At 40.8% G+C, this 15,297-nt stretch overlaps 1 protein-coding gene across 3 annotated transcripts in view; it reads left to right on the top strand.

The window, feature by feature from the left end:
* Positions 1 to 15,297, top strand: part of MASP2 (MBL associated serine protease 2) — a 34,064-nt gene that overhangs the window by 16,049 nt on the left and 2,718 nt on the right. For all 3 annotated transcript variants that reach the window (XM_006127053.5, XM_006127054.5, XM_006127052.5), the window contains exons 5-10: positions 3,892 to 4,088; positions 4,832 to 4,979; positions 6,281 to 6,399; positions 11,162 to 11,240; positions 12,493 to 12,630; positions 13,306 to 13,380. In XM_006127053.5, the coding sequence (XP_006127115.3) occupies positions 3,892 to 4,088; positions 4,832 to 4,979; positions 6,281 to 6,399; positions 11,162 to 11,240; positions 12,493 to 12,630; positions 13,306 to 13,380 (756 nt within the window). The remainder of the gene's footprint in view (positions 1 to 3,891; positions 4,089 to 4,831; positions 4,980 to 6,280; positions 6,400 to 11,161; positions 11,241 to 12,492; positions 12,631 to 13,305; positions 13,381 to 15,297) is intronic.

Raw genomic sequence — 15,297 nt, 5'->3', positions numbered from 1 at the left:
CTTAGTTTTATTAACATCGTGTGGTAGCAAGTTCCAAAGGCTAATTATATGCAGCATTTTTTTAAAAAGTATTCCCTTATGTGAGATTTTAAATTTCTTGGTCTTTAATTTTATGCGGGCATTGCTTTGTTCTTGTATTATAAGATAAAGTAAATAGTTTTTGGATACCATGGTGATAGATTATATATACACAAATTAAAGGAGCTCGACTGACCTCTGCTGAAATATTTATCTTAGATAACTCTATCATAGAGTCCCATTATCTCTTCTTTAATGAACCCCAGTATTATAAATATACTCTAAATATATTTACAGTAAATGTAGTTTATAATTTCTCATATATAATAAATGGCCGCCAAGATTAAGTAGCCTAGCACAGAGGTCATTGTTAACAGAGATGGCTCAGGCCCACACTCTCGACTCCACGCAGAGCTGGAGATGGATTTCTCTAGGCCCTAGGCAATGTGGGGGGGGGGAGAGCTTGGCTCTCAGGCCACCTCAGAAGGGGGAAGAGCCTTGTCAGAAGGGCAGGCCTAGGGGCAGTCAGCCCTCAGCGCCATCTGAATCGCACTATGCCTCCCGCAGTCAGCCCCCAGTGCTGCCTGGGGCTCTGAGGGAGATTTAAAGAGTCTAGGGCTTTGGCCACCCCTGCTGCTGCAGTAACGGTGGTGTGGAGCGCCAGAGGCACTTTGCCCCCCCTTTGCTCCTCTTCCTGTCACCAACCTTTTTCCTCCATGAGTACTTCTAATTCATGCGGTAGCTGCAAGACGTCGGTCAAGGTTTGTATCAATACAGTACTGGATCTTTGGTACTAGCACATATGTCCTCTCTTTATCCAGGTGAGAAGGGTACTGCACCTTGGCTCCCACCTGTTTTATGATCCCAAAAAAGGATGATAGGATTAGCCCAGCCTCTTGTGAGCCAAGGGAAATGTAGTATTTGGAAAGCAAGCAATTTTCCACTGCCTGGTTTGGTGCCAGGAAGCAGTTACAGTTTTGTATTGACTAGGACTTTCTTCTTGTTCTGGCCCCGCAATGGATAGAAGCGAGGGTGTGATTGTTCTGCTTTCCACCAAGCTCCTCAGGGCAAAGCAGGGACCCAAAATCTCCTAATCGATACTGTAAGCAACACCATCACTGGCTCTGGAATGCCTATCAGAGAAGATTAATAGCACAATGAGGCCCTAGCTTTCTCTCTAATAGTCACCAAAGATTTCAGTACATTTAAGGCACAGACCATAGAATTACAGAGCCATCCATTTAGTGGAGGAAAATGTAGCAGTGACTGAAAGAAAAAAAACAATTGCCAATTCTCCTCACGTGGTTAGAAAGGGATTTTGTCAACGTCCCACATAGCTCAGCTGATTCCTTTACACCAGCTACAGAAATGAAGTGAGCAGTGCCGGCTGCAAGGTCAGAGTCACCTGACAAACACCTGGAATTTCACTGCACCAAAGAATTTTCTCACTCCTTCAGGCCAAAAGCCAATGCACTCTGCAGTAGGGACAGGCACTTTGGCCAGGACTTTAAAATTGAGAGTGTGGTCAGATTCCACAACGGAGGAGCTTGCTATTAAACAAAGCAGAAAGCTTAACAATCTGTATTTCAGAAGCTTCAGGGGTTGCTGAGTTAGTCTGTACAGGATAAACTTAAAAAACAACAAATAGTCTGGTAGCAGTTTATAGACTAACAAAACATGTAGATGGTATCATGAGCTTTTGTGGGCACAACCCACTTCTTCAGATGACAGAAGTTTTGAGTTTAGGATATCCAAACCCAAAATAAATAGGGGAGAAGGGAAAGGGGGGAAGGAAACAAATGGAAGGGGGTGGGAAACAAGAAGCAGAGGGTATGTAAATATCAAAGGAAAAACTAAACAGGCAAAACTGGTAATCTATAAGTACCTAAAAATTGGATAGTTAAAAGAAGCAGATAAGGATCATAGGATAGCAGTTAGAGAGGAAGGGTACTAATCTACGCAGACAAAGAGCTGTTGGCACCTTCATTGTTTGTTTGGTTGATAATTGTCCCAGCCATCCATTATCTCATTGAGGCCATAGGTGTGAGAATTTAGTACCCTTCCTCTCTAATTGCTATCCTATGATCCTTATCTGTTTCTTTTAACTATCCAGTTTTTAGGTGCTTATAGATTACCAGTTTTGCCTGTTTGGTTTCCCTTTGATATTTACATACCCTCTGCTTCTTGTTTCCCACCCCCTTCCATTTTTTTCCTCCCCCACTCTGCCCTATTTATTTTGGGTCTGCACAGCCTAAACTCAAAACTCCTGTCATTTGAAGAAGTGAGCTGTGCTTACGAAAGCTCATGATACCATCTACATGTTATGTTAGTCCATAAAGTGCTACCAGACTATTTGTTATTTCTTAAGTTTAATTTGTATCTTATCTGATGTTTGGATGACAAGGTGGCTGCTTTGGGGATTTGAAATGCAATGCTCTTTGACATTCAGCACTGTGGTCATGGAGAGGTTCGTGTTGAGTAAAAGTGGTTGTTCAGAGCTGCCCTAAAGCAGGTGGTCAGAGTTGTGGGTCTGTGAAATTTCAGCTTGCTCTGGAAGAGTGCTGCTGCTTTAAAAGAAAGGTAAGCAGAGCCCAAGTGTGTTAGTGTGTCGTGTTGTAGTAGCGCTGGTAGTCTGGGCACTGTTCAAACATACAACAAAAAATTCTCTCTGCCACCAAGAGCTTACAATTTAAATCAGACTGGATTGTTGTAGAATTGAGGATCAGGTGAGGACAAGTTTAATTCTCTAAAATAAAAGGTGGCCACAGTTTTACCATAGGAAACCTGAGAATCATGCCACAAACATGCTCTGCGCCATACAAGACACTGTCCCTACCCTGAAAAGCTTGACCTCTACATAGACAACACACAATGCAACCCATAGGAAAGTTCTGTTTTACAGCATTTTAACAATGTGTGCGTGATGGCATTTTTGTTGACAGGAATTAGCATGGTAGCCCTAAGGAGATGTTTAAAAAGCTAAACAGTTTTCCATTTTATAATTAATTTAGCTTTACCAGTGGTGCAATAGACAGAACAATATGCCAAATTTGGCAACTGGTCCATCACTCCCTATTAATTAAAGGAAGCTGCTCATCCAACTCTTGGCAGCACATCATAAGGCTTTGGTGCCCAGCTGATAAAGCACCACTTCACAGCAATCAGCAAGCAGAGAGCCTTGTGGTTGTTCTTCCCTGTCTCTCTTAAGCAGGAAACATTGTGGCGCCAAGAGGCACAGCTGGTTTTGCCCAGAGTATGAAATGTCTTAAATCTCTGGCAAAGGAAGAAGGCTGAGATGTATCTCGAGGCTTCTGGAAGTGAGGGATTGATAGCTTTGACTAGAACCATGCACAGTCTGGTTACAGTAGGAAAGCCACGGTTAGCAGCTTACAGTGCTGCTGGGGCATCACAGATCTGACATGCAGGCTCTATTTCATGCCTGCCTGCATCCCAGCTCTGTTGCATTCTAATATTCCCCAGACAGCCAGGCTGGTTCCACAGAGCCATACCATTGCCTCTGATCTGCAACACCCTGGCTCTTAAGGTTCTGGCTCCTTTTCTTCCCACTGCATTTAGGTATCTTTTATACAGAGCTGGTGTTTGGTGCTGGGCCTCGAACGATGCCCAATATGATAAAGCAAGGGACTTTAGCGAGGGGGACAAATGCAGAGTAGGGAGATCTGTAAGACCCCCCACCCCTGTCTTCCCTACACATACACAATTTGCTTCCTTTGTGTCCTAAACAACAATCTAAAAACTATTCTCCAGAAGACAGGCTAGAGTAGACGATACCTGCAATCTCTGCTCTGTGAGGAGAGGTAGCTCCATAAGAAATGGCCATCACTGTTACCATTTTTGTTTTTCTCCTTCTAGCTCAGTGTCAAAACAGTGCTTTTACTAAGAGATCTGGAGAGATCACCAGCCCCAATTATCCCAAGCCTTATCCCAAACTCTCCACCTGCAGCTACACCATCCGGGTAGAAGATGGCTTCATGATCATTCTGGAGTTTGTGGAAACCTTTAACGTGGAAAGTCACACAGAAGCAACGTGTCCCTATGACACCCTTAAGGTCTGTTGAATCTCATTGTTTTTCATCCCAGCTTCGGTGCAGGGCCCACTTTCTTCATTTGCTGCACTTTCTTCAATTTGTACCCTTTATCCCTTGCCCTGTGACGCCTCCTTTTTTGGGAATGTCACCAAAAACAAAACAGTCCATAAGGCGACTGGGAAGCAAGATTCTTGACTTCTTTTCTAAGCTCTGCCCTTAATTTAGTGTGTAAATCTCAAGCAGGTGACTTAACCTCTTATAGCAGTGCTTGCCTGCCAGCGAAATAGACATTATACCTACCTCATGAGGCTATTGTAAGGTTTAATATTTCTGAAACACTTTGAGATACTCTGATGAAAAGTGCTTAATAATGTTCCCTTTCAACTTTTTCCATCTGTGTGGATTTTGCCCATCCATGTGCAGTATAACATTTTTAATGTGCACCACCTGTAGAAAAAAAAATCTAGCTGTGAGAACTCTGCTAATCAGCTGGATGGCATTGGAATCTCTCCTGAGCAGCCACACAAGTGCACAGATTACACTGAACACCGATGCTTGATATGCAATTATTGAGGACTTGCCATCCATCAAAGTAACTAAAGCTTTGTTTCTATTGAACAGTTAACATAATTGAGAGCCACAGCTAGAGGTCTGAACGATCCTTACCTGGGTGTCATATTGAAGTCAAGCTGTATGCTCCTTAGCTGATTTGAGTGTGCTGGAATGGATGAAGTATGGCTGTCTGACTCTTCTCACTGTTTCAGATTAAAACACCCAAAAAGGAATATGGTCCATTCTGTGGACAGAATGTTCCTCCAAAAATTGAGACAGGCAGCAATGCTGTGGATATTACTTTCTCGACCGATATCTCCGGGGACCACACTGGTTGGAAGATCAAATATACAACAACAGGTAGGTAGCTCAGTTCTTGCCTTTTGTAAATCTGGCTCTTCTGTAGGAGGAAAGGCTGCTAATGCTGATTCCAGAGCCAAATTTCTTTGTGTGCATATTAATTCTTGCTACATTCTCAGTCTATTACCTTTTTGGCTAGGATCCTTACCACTGTAAGGATATTTCTGAGCTCCATTTAATGATGATACTACCATACTACTAATTTCAAACTAATCTGTACCCCCTGCTGTGTCAGGAGCATGACCTTGTAATGAACTGGCTATTATATAAGTTTACCACTTCTCTATACTCAGGTGAGCCGAGAGATTTGTGGGGCCTTTGGACAAGGTGTATGGGAGCAGCTCTGTGCTCCCAGAAGGGGTTGGGCCTTGAGCAAAAGGGGTATGACCAGGGCAGTCAGCCCTCAGTGCTATCCAGACTGGGTACCCTCCCACACACACTGTACAGGGCTCTGCATCATGCTGTGTGGGGCTTTGGCAGCAATTTAAAGGGCCCAGGGCTCTGGCCATGGCAACTTTTGAATCGCTGGGCCCCAGGGCAATTGCTGTCCTTGTTTCCTCCCTGTCAGCAGGCCTGTCTATACTGGATGGAATTAACTACATCACATAGGTTCAGTGCGGCTAGCAATTACCCTTAAGCTCAAGTAGTAAAAATTTAAACTTTTGCAACAGGAGAAGTTTCTATCACTGTGAGTTCCAAAAGGCCAAGGTGTACAGATGAGTGGTAATGGATGCAGTGTTGGTTTGTTACTGCTCTGTTAAAGCACCACACAGTGCCTCTGACATGTCCCTGCAGAGTAAAAGACCCCCTACTTAATTTTCAGCTGCAGTGTACTCCCAGGACTTCATTCCAGTGCGGCATGCACAGCAAGCAAATTATTCCTAACTGCTTTTGTACTTAGTTTTTACTTGCTTCATTAACCAATGTAAAATGCCTCAAGGAGATCCAGAACAACTGCAGCTGGTGAGATTCTCCTTGGGTCTTGTGTCAGAATTATCTGCCCTAGCTCTGGCTTTAAGAAACAGGCATCCCATTTAGTAGAAAGTATGTAGTGGTCGGAGACGCTCTTCTCGCCACAGCTTCAGGAAGACTAATCAGTTTTGCATGACTCCGAATCAGAGTTGCTAACTGCAACCCTTGTTCAAGAGAACAACGCAGCAAGTTTACTGACTTCTCCATTAAATGTTTCTGTTTGGCCTCAGTTATACTGTGAGGGAAAAATGTAGGGTTTGGTTTCCTAACAGCATTAAAGTCTGTATCAGGAGAAAATATAATGTTTTGTTTTCTATCACTTTCTACAGCTTTGCAATGCCCTGGTCCTAAAGCACCACCCCATGGTCACATCAACCCAGTGCAGGCAAAATACATCCTGAAAGACTACTACACTTTGTCATGTGATACTGGATATGTGGTGTTGGAAGTAAGTAAACCACCGCTGCTCCTCCTCCTGGTTTCCTTGGGGAGGTTAACTTGTGGGATTAAATGTGTTTTAACTCGATTCAGCCACTGTACATAGTAATTTAACTTCTGTGCTGCTCTCACTAACTGTCTGAGAGGAGTAGCCATACAAAAAACCCTTAAACTACGAATAGTCCTGCAGCACCTTAGAGACTAACAAAATATGTAGATGGTATCATGAGCTTTCGTGGGCACAACCCACTTCTTCAGATGAATGGAGTTTAAGGCATCTAAGTTCCAAATAAATAGCAGAGCAAGACAGGGGATGGGAAGGGGAAAAAATGGGAAAAGAATAGTCAGAGTTTCCATGCTAAGTGAAGCTAACAGAGAGGGTTCTAAGTGCTCTTAAGAACCTGGTGTTTGGCCTTATGTCATTAGGATGTGGAATGTAGTGGGTAATCCAGTTACGAGCTTTGTTTAAACCTCTATTGTAGGTATCAGACTTGTAAATGAAATTAAGCTCTGCAACTTCCCATTCAAGTTGGTTTTTGAAATTGGCTTGTAATTGGAAATTCTGAGACCCGTTAATGGGTGCCCAGGCAAGTTAAAACATTCCCCAACAGGTTTCTGTGTGTTACCTTTTCAAAAATCTGATTTCTGTCCATTAATCCTTTGTCGTAAAGACCATCCAGTTTGGTCAATATACATGGCAGAGGGGGCATTGCTGGCACAGATCACATTAGTGGATGTGCAGTTATATGCACTTCTGATGTGATGGTTTATGTGGCTAGATCCTGTGATGTTGCTTGTATAGATGTGTGGACAGAGTTGACACTGGAGTTGATTGCAGAGGTGGGTTCCTGGATGAGTATGATAAAGGTGTGCTGAGTGGTTGCTGGAAAGAATTTGTTTGAGGTTAGGGGGTTGTCTGTAGGTGAGGATTGGCCTATCTCCCAAGGCCTGTGAGAATGAGGGGTCATTTTCCAGGATAGGTTGTGGATAGTTGTTAATGCATTGGAGGGGTTTAAGTTGGGGGCTACAGCTGATGACAAGTGGAGTTCTGTTGTTTTCTTTGTAGGGCCTATCTTGAAGCTGTTGTCTGGGAACTCGTCTGACTCTGTCAAAGTGTTTTTTCAGTTCCCTGGGTGGGTATTTAAGTTTTAAGAATGCTTGATAGAGATCCTGTAGGTGTTTGTCTCTGTCTATGGGATTGGAGCAAATCCAGTTGTATTTTAGGGCCTGGCTGGAAACAATTGGTTTCTTGGATGGAAGCTAGAGACATGTAGCTATGTGTAACAGTCGGTAGGTTTCTGGTATAAAGTGGTGGAAATGTGGCTGTTGTGTAATTGTACTGTAGCGTCAAGGAAGTGGATCTCTTATGTGGTGCAGGTTAAGGTGGATGGTGGGGTGGAAGTTGTTGAAATCCCTGTGGAATTCTTCAAGAGCCTCATTCCCATAGGTCCATATGATGAAAATGTCATATGGTGCTAGGGGGTGAGAGCTGAGGAAACATTGTTCCAAGTCAGCCATAAAGATCTTGGTATATTGTGGGGCCTTGCAAATGCAAGTAGCTGTGCAGCTGACTTGGATATAAATTGTCCCCAAATTGGAAACAGTTGTGGGTGAGGACAAAGTCGCAGAGCTCTGTAACCAGGTAAGCAGTGGCATCATCAGGAATGGTATTCCTGATAGCCAGTAACCATCATCATGTGGAACGTAAGTGTAAAGAGCTGCTACATCCATGGTGGCCATGATGGTATTTTCAGGAAGATTACTTATGTTCTGTAGTTTCATTAGGAAGTCAGTGATGTCTCAAAGATAGGTAGGAGTGCTGGTAGCATAGGGTCTAGGAAGAGAGTCAAGATAACCAGATAATCCTGCTGTAAATTTTCCAATGCCTAAGATGATGGATCGTCCAGGATTTCCAGGTTTATGGATCTTGAGTAGCAGATAGAAATCTCCGGGTCAGGGATTTGGGGTGTGTTAATATAGATTGGTCCTGAGTTGTAGCAGGGAGTTTCATGAGTAGTTGTTTTAGGGGATTTTTTTTTTTTTTTTTATTCTTTAGTGGGATCAGAGGAAAGAAGCCTGTAGAATCTGGTGTTGGTGAATTGTCTGGCAGCCTCCTCTTCATGAGCTGTTCTGTTCATAATGACTACAGTGCCCTCTTTTTCAGTCTCTTTGATTACGTTATAATTGTTTTTGAGGCTGTGCATGTAGCATTGCGTTCTGCATGACCAAGATTGTGTTACATGTTGTTTGCTGACAATGTCAGCCTACGCACATTTGCGGAAGTCATCGATGTAGAAGTCACAACTGTCATTATGACTGTAAGGAGGGGTCCACATGGATGCCTTCCTCTTATGGGATTGGGGTAGAAGCTGAAGGGTCAGTTCAGTGTCCATTGGTGTGTTGGTAATATTCCTTTAGATGAACGTGGCCAAAATAGGCTTCCAGATCACCACAGAACTGAATCATATTTGTGGGAGTGGTGGGGCAGAAAGAAAGTCCTCAAGATAGGATAGATTCTTCTGCCAGACTAAGAGTATGGTTGGATAGGTTGACAGTGTTGCTAGGTGAATTGAGGGTACTGAAATTGAAATACCATGAGGCAAGTGAGCGTTGTAGGTGGCTTGTTGGGTTTTAGTAAAGTCCAGCCAAGAGGAAGTGTGTGTGTAAACTTGGTTTTTTATGAGAGCCTCTAGTGTTGAGCACTCCTTCATGATTTTCTTCTGTTTGTTGTATAGTATGCTGATTAGTTGGTTCCTCGGTTTCTTTGAGAGTGTGTGGCATAATCTCTTGCTGTAGTCTGTGGGGTATGTAGAGTGTAGTGGGTTTTTCTTCTTTAGCCCATTAGGTACGATGTTCATCTGTTTGTTTGCACTTAGATAGGAAGATGTCTGTTTGAATCGGAGAGAGTTTTCTTGTGTAGTTGACGGATTTCCACTCTCTATGGCTGAATGCGGTGCCTTGCATGTTCAAAAGTTTCAGAGGGGTAGATGTGTTAAGTCTGTAATAGAAAAAACTTAAAACAACAAATAGTACTGCAGCACCTTAGAAACTAAAAAAAAATTTAAATGGTATCATGAACTTTCGTGGGCACAACCCACTTCTTCAGATGAATGGAGTTTAAGGAGTCCAAGTTAGCCATACTAGTCTGTAAGTTTAAAAACGGGTAGTCCTGTGGCACCTTAGAGACTAACAAAAAAATATATAGTATCATGAGCTTTTGTGGGCAAAACCCACTTCTTCAGATGACCTGGAAGCTGAACTGGTTTCCATTTCCAGTCTAGCTTCTAGCTTATCTGAAGTGGGTTTTGCTCATAAAAGCTTACGATAATATGCATATATTTGTTAGTCTCTAAGGTGCCACAGGACTACTCGTTGTTACTGTAATTATGTGCATATTAATGATAAAATAGTTTGCATTAGTTATCTTACAGCTGTGATCCTCCCCAAAGAACTGTCCTTTCCCAAACAAGTAGCAGTGTCCAGATTTAGAAGATTTCTGGAAATTGCTTATAGATTTGTCTTATAGATTAGTAATTGAGTTGGGAGTAGAGAATAAAAATGTTTACCATATAGTCTTAACGGAATAGAATTTTTGTTTAAAGTTCTCTGCAGAGAAAGTTTTTAAACTAGGTGTTGGATCTCTTAGTACACTGAAAGACATGATACATTCAGTTCTATAGCATTTTAACTTCAATGGTCATTAGGCAATTTCTGAAGATACTACAAATACAGCGCACACTCAGGGCAAGCTACAGCGATCACAGTTTAACCTTTACTATATGGGTCACACAGGCTCATCTTTGCAATCAATATAATAAATGTACAAGCCCCACATTAATGATTTTCTCTCAATTTTCTATATATTCACTAAGGGTATATCTATACAGCAACATTATTTCAAAATAACTTAGTCCATGTCTACACAGCAGGTAGTTATTTCAAAATACTGTCAAGCTGGTAGACTTCTTACTCCGATTCCTGTAACCCTCACTGTACAAGGAGTAAGGGAAGTCGGAGGAAGAGTGCTCTATTTCGAAATAAGTGCTATGTAGATGCTCCCAATTTTGAAATAAGCTACGCAAATGACACAGTTCAATTTGCATAGCTTATTTCGAGTTAAGCCTTGCTGTGTAGACACACCCTAAGATTTTAGAATCTATTCTGCTTTTGACAGTTTTATGACATTGCTGTTCATGTACAAACCCAGGATAACTAAATGCATCTAGGTTATGTTAATTTAAATAAATAGTCAAAATTAGATACAATAAAAGGTGTATTCATATAATGAAATAGATAAATATCCAGAATATACAGCATGATCTTGCTTTAAATATTTTTATGTTGTTTGCCATCTCCATTACTAACCAGTAGGCGCACAAGGCAGCCATTAAAATGTTGGTAGAACTGCCACCCCAAACAAATATAAGTCTCAAGTTTCTAGAAGTGAAGTTATCCTCCCTTATTCCACTGAATCTTGAGAAGAAAGGTTTTGTTTGTATCTGAAATGAATGCAGTATAAGAATTACCTTTCCCCCTCACTAAAATGATATAGCTGCTGTTTAAAAATTAAGTAGGACATTTGAAAATAGCATCACAAACCTATAAAGATCCGTTTTATGCATTGTTTTCAGTTGATATCAGTGAGCTAAAACCCTAAAAATTATATGTAACTGACACATTCTTCTAATAAGCAACATCATTTTTTTAATGAAGCTGTGTTACTGATTTTAGAGAAATAAATGGATTCTTATTTTCTTATTTTCCTTGTTCAGAATGACGTGGTTCTGAAGTCTTTTAAAGCAGAATGTCAAAAGGATGGTTCATGGAACAAGCCAATGGCAAAGTGCATCAGTAAGTCAATATGAATAGTCAAACTTTGTACAGTATAAAAGTATCTTAATTCTTCTGACACACAAAACTATACAATTATCTTAATGAGTGCAAGGATGTAAGTACCAATAAAGTTTTATTTTTATTTTTTTAGTTCAGTAAAAGTTGCCTCTAATTCAATTTAACTTATTTAAATTTAAAAAACTAGACACTATCTTGATTTTTTTCACCACTCTTTAAAAGCAAGTTTTAAAAAGCAATGATGGTACTAAAACTAAATTAATTTACTTTGAAAACACATTATAGGTATCCAGAGATTTAGTAAATTACCAGCAATGTTAGCAGAGAAGGGAAACTATTCCAATTGTTCAATTCCTCCCTGCACAATTACAACTACCTTGTGTTAAATAAATCCAAATTCTAACAACACCCAGTGGTGCTATAGGTAGGGACATTCCCATTTTGTAGGTGTGTAAATAGATACAGTGAGGTAAAAGGGACTTGGTATGGTTCACCAGGCAAGTCAATAGCAGGTAAGAACAGAACCCTAAAGTCCTACTTCTCTGTCTCTTGCTCTAGTAATTATTAGACATAGTCTCATCACTTATAAGAAACTTAGAACTCTCAGTAGCATGACTTCTAGATTTATCCATACTTCTCTCTGGTCTTTGTATTATAACAATTACCTATATGAACAACATGCAGTATGACATACTTTGGATGTTGATCTAGATTAAAATACATGTCTGTTTCCTTGGGAGATCCTGGGCTTACCTGCTTCCTGCACCCAAAAGTGCTACCCATAACTTTAATTTAATAAAAATGTGTGTATCTAGTTACATTATGCCTCCGACTTGTGATGCGATTGGTTCCTGGGAAGCCTTGCAAGTTGGGGACATCATAACTTGAACCCTCATTTACGATAGGCACCGTGCACCATCATAAATACAAGCTGAGGACGTAAATTGAGGTTTTTGGCCCCTTCCACGCTTACAAAAATTGTTGGAACTCAGGCAGTCACAAGTCGGGGGCCTCCTGTAATTCACTCTTCAAAAGATAGTCCGGTAATTCCACTCGATCAAGCCTTCCCTCATAATCACCACCAAACCTCCTCTCCCATCCACATCAACAAAAATCTTGGGTCTTGCACCTCTCCCTTCCTGCAGATCAGCTCTGCACAGGAGTCAATGCAGACACTGAAAAGGGCCATTTTATTATTATTTTAAAATGTCTTTTGTAGTTTCACAATTCTGTCTTTTGGAACTATTTTCAGTTGTCAACTGTGGCCCGCCTGAAAACATAGACAACGGCATGGTTACTTACATCACAGGACCAGATGTAACCACCTACAAAGCGGAGATTCAGTACAAATGTGAGAGCACCTTCTACACTATGAAAGCAAGTAATAACGGTAAGGGGAGACCTTATTCCTTACAGTTTGTTCTCAGATGTAAGTGCTCAGCATCTTCCAGGTCTAGGTCCTACATCATGTAATAACATTTAGAAATCAGGTTTGGGGCACAAAAATTCAGCCAGTCACTTTCAGAATAAACAAAGAGGTTCATAATGGTATTTTCTTCTGTGGCTGGAGAGGAATGGTGTTGTAGTGTTTACAGGCAATAGTTCATTGAGATCACTAGAAATCAGCCTCAAAATATTACATAGAATGTCACTTTAATGTTGGTCTCTCAAAAACATCACACTGTATCTTGGATTTAAAAAACCATTCTTATGTGAGAACTGACCACTTTCTATACATTCCTTTACCCTTCAGAACGTAGAATTTTACATTTAGGTCACATCTGAGGGTTCTGCTTCACAAGTGACAGAGTGGTGGCTTTAGGCTGAGGTAGGATATTTATGCTGCATTATGCCCTAACCTCTCATACCTTACAGCTGTTAGTGAGAGAGGTGTGACCCAAAGAGCCCCTTTCACATAGGAATTCGCAACAGCTAAGAGAATAGTAGGATCTGAACTCTTGAGAATTGAAAAAACTATAATGCTTTTGTGATCAGAGCTTTAAAAAAAAATGATGGCAGCTTAACGTGTGCATTCTTGTATTTTTGCCTTTTCTGCAACATGCAGGTAGATACCAGTGTGGTGCTGAAGGATTCTGGCAGAATTCTAAGGGAGAAAAAGCACTGCCTGTCTGTGAGCCAGGTAACACATGAATTTATACCAGAAGTTCATAACTGATGTAGATTAGAAAGAATGTGATATCAGGATAAGAAGTGCAGATTTGTTTAGTATAATTTGTCTTAGATTGGTCTTTAAATAGTTATTGATAAAAAAACACCACTACATGGTCATTCTTCACTACTTCACAGCCTCGCTCTTATTTATATAATTATATCTAGTCCTATACTAAAGTTTTAAAAAATGCTCTATTTGTAAACTTTGATTCATTTTTGCTATTTAGAAGGATTAATATAAATTGGTTAAAAAATCAGTAAGTACCTGCTCTCAGTTAACTAAGGACAGCCCATTTTATTTAACAACTTCTTCCCCCTCCCCCCCAATTCACTCTTTCCAGTTACTAAATGTAAAACATTCCATAATGTCTTAGGAATGAAATGTTTAATTTTTCAGGGGTGGGGAACCTCTGGCCCAGGGGCTGGATGTGGCCTCTGGCTTGCCTAGATTTGATGACACCTCCCCCCCGAGGCTCAGGGCCCCCTAGCATTGGGGAGCCTGTGCAGGCGCTCCAGCCTCTCTTTTGCCCCACCATGGGGCTGGAGCACACAAAATCTACTAGGCTGGGCTCCCCTAGGCTCTAGGGGAGTGTGAGAAGAATGGGGAAGTATCTTTTATTCTGCAGAAACCAAGTTCTGCAGATTCTCTCTCTAGCTGGTTTTTAAAATTTGCTTTGTTAAGTATAGCCACTTTTAGATCAATTAGTGAGGGTCCAGGCAAGTTTCATTTACAAGTTTGACACCTGTAATCAAGATTTGAACAAAGACATGACCTAGATGGGCTGCTACATTCTACACCCTAATTAAATAAAAAGCTAAGCACTGGGAACTTACAGCCCACTCTATTAGCCTCATTTAGCACGGACATTCTAATTGACAATATTTTTTTCCTATTTTATTACTTCTCTTTTCCTTCCTCCTCCCCTCTTTCTCTGCAATTTATTGTACCCTGGATCCTTTACTCCATTCATCTGACAAAGTGGGTTGTGCCCATAAAAGCTCATGATACCATCTAAATTTTTTGTTAGTCTCTAAGGTGCTGCAGAACTATTTGTTGGTTTTTAATTTTTTTCAGCTACAGACTAACACAGCTATCCCTCTGAGACAAAGTTCAGCTAGAGTTCCTTTATGGTCACTAGTGATAGAAATGTAGCCGTGTAGTCTGGTGTAGCTGAAGCAAAATACAGGACTATGTAGCACTTTAAAGACTAACAAGATGGTTAAAGACTAATAAACCATCTTGTTAGTCTTTAAAGTGCTACATAGTCCTGTATTTTGTTTATAGTCACTAATTCTTTTATACTGGTCCCCATTTTTAAGAATCCCTCTTTTGGCCTTCTGAGTTTTTCACCTATGTGAACATGGGGGCATGAAGCTGAGCATCTATCACTTCCCATTAAGGACAGTGGGAGCTGTTGATTCACAGGACCTTGAGTTGGTATCCATGTATAATAGAGCAGATGCCTCTCAGGCAGGTACCAAAGGCAGGCAAAAGTTTCAAATAGTTAGAAATTATTAAGAGTTTGTATATTTAACACTGGTCCATTTTTTGCATAAGTATCAGGCAAAAGCAATAAGACTTGAGTGAAAATGGGCCCACTGTTAAGTAGTTCTTACTGAAGAATGTCATAATTTTGAATGCTTGAGCAACTAAATTATTCACTTGGCAAAATATCCTAATTAGCTGGTATTCAGAGCATGAAAATCAATGAAACTGAGTTTTGTGCTATTCTGTAATTTCACATGGTATAATATTAAGATTTTTTAGTAAAATTGATTTTAATTCATCCCATTGTTCTATACTTTACCCTTCTGTTCATTAAGTGATAGTCCTTTTGTTGTCCACTGTGGGTCTCACAGGTGCACCATCCCCCTGAAGTTGGGG

This window comes from Pelodiscus sinensis, chromosome 24 (genome assembly GCF_052426305.1).
Source record: "Pelodiscus sinensis isolate ZL-2025 chromosome 24, ASM5242630v1, whole genome shotgun sequence".
Taxonomy (NCBI): Eukaryota; Metazoa; Chordata; order Testudines; family Trionychidae; genus Pelodiscus; species Pelodiscus sinensis.
Note: the sequence above shows the minus strand (reverse complement) of the source record. Positions and strands in the feature narration are given on the sequence as shown.